We start from the raw sequence: 819 nt of genomic DNA, 5'->3' as shown, positions 1-819 counted from the left end.
ATACACAATGAGCATTTTTTTACTTTTAAAAATACATGGTTAAGTTTATTAATACATGATGAACATTTCTGAAACATGGTGAAAATTTTCATTAATGCACAATTAACCTTTTTTTAATTACGTGATGACAACTTTTAAATACTCCCTCTGTAAACTAATATAAGAGCGTTTAGATAACTAAATTAGTGATATAAATACATGATGAACTTTTTAAAATTAGTGGCAAACCTTTTAAATTCACGATGAACATTTTTAAGATACACGGCGAACAATTTTGCTTTAAATTTACGGTTATCATTGTTTTGAACACATGATGAACATTTTTTAAAAGCCTCACTTATCTAGAAAAAATGTTCATAAATCGACTTGTTCATCGTAAGAGAAAAAACTATGACCAGCAGTATGAATGCATTGCACACGCCTGAATTTCACTTCAGTTTCAGTTCACGGATCTGAAAATTGAGTTGAAGTAAAATCACACTATCTTTATCATGCCAATCGTCTCGAACAGCTGCAGTTGTTCGGCTGACAAATCGACTTGGTTAAATTACTTGATTCATAATAACTTCTTATACAAAACACACACTGAAATTACAAAATCTTGATAAAGCAACACACCAACACACCCTCACACTCGCCTGACACAGCGACACACACGCACATCTGTTATTCTGAACTCCCAACTCTGCAGTGCAGATAATAAACGGGGCTTCGCGGGAATGGCAGAAGACCTAACGATACCCACGCATGCAAACCAATCATAATTAGCACCGTCCACCACTCACTGATCACCAACCCGCTGATGATGAGATTTCATCA

The 819-nt window shown here is 34.9% G+C and overlaps 2 protein-coding genes across 4 annotated transcripts in view; both read right to left on the bottom strand.

Annotated features, from left to right (window-relative positions):
• Positions 1-444: 444 nt before the first annotated feature.
• Positions 445-819, bottom strand: part of LOC123172267 (uncharacterized) — a 1,263-nt gene continuing 888 nt past the window's right edge. Inside the window, exon 2 of the mRNA XM_044589267.1 lies at positions 445-452. Coding sequence (XP_044445202.1) covers positions 445-452 — 8 coding nt within the window. The remainder of the gene's footprint in view (positions 453-819) is intronic.
• The window catches only part of LOC123172273 (uncharacterized), a 2,683-nt gene continuing 2,402 nt past the window's right edge, over positions 539-819 (bottom strand). The window contains exon 2 of one of the 3 annotated variants that reach the window (XR_006485517.1): positions 539-792. The gene's annotated coding sequence lies outside the window, so the exon portion shown is untranslated. The other 2 variants (XM_044589273.1, XM_044589272.1) reach the window with 2 other exon arrangements.

This window comes from Triticum aestivum, unplaced genomic scaffold (assembly GCF_018294505.1).
Source record: "Triticum aestivum cultivar Chinese Spring unplaced genomic scaffold, IWGSC CS RefSeq v2.1 scaffold34045, whole genome shotgun sequence".
In the NCBI taxonomy this organism is placed as follows: Eukaryota; Viridiplantae; Streptophyta; class Magnoliopsida; order Poales; family Poaceae; genus Triticum; species Triticum aestivum.
Note: the sequence above shows the minus strand (reverse complement) of the source record. Positions and strands in the feature narration are given on the sequence as shown.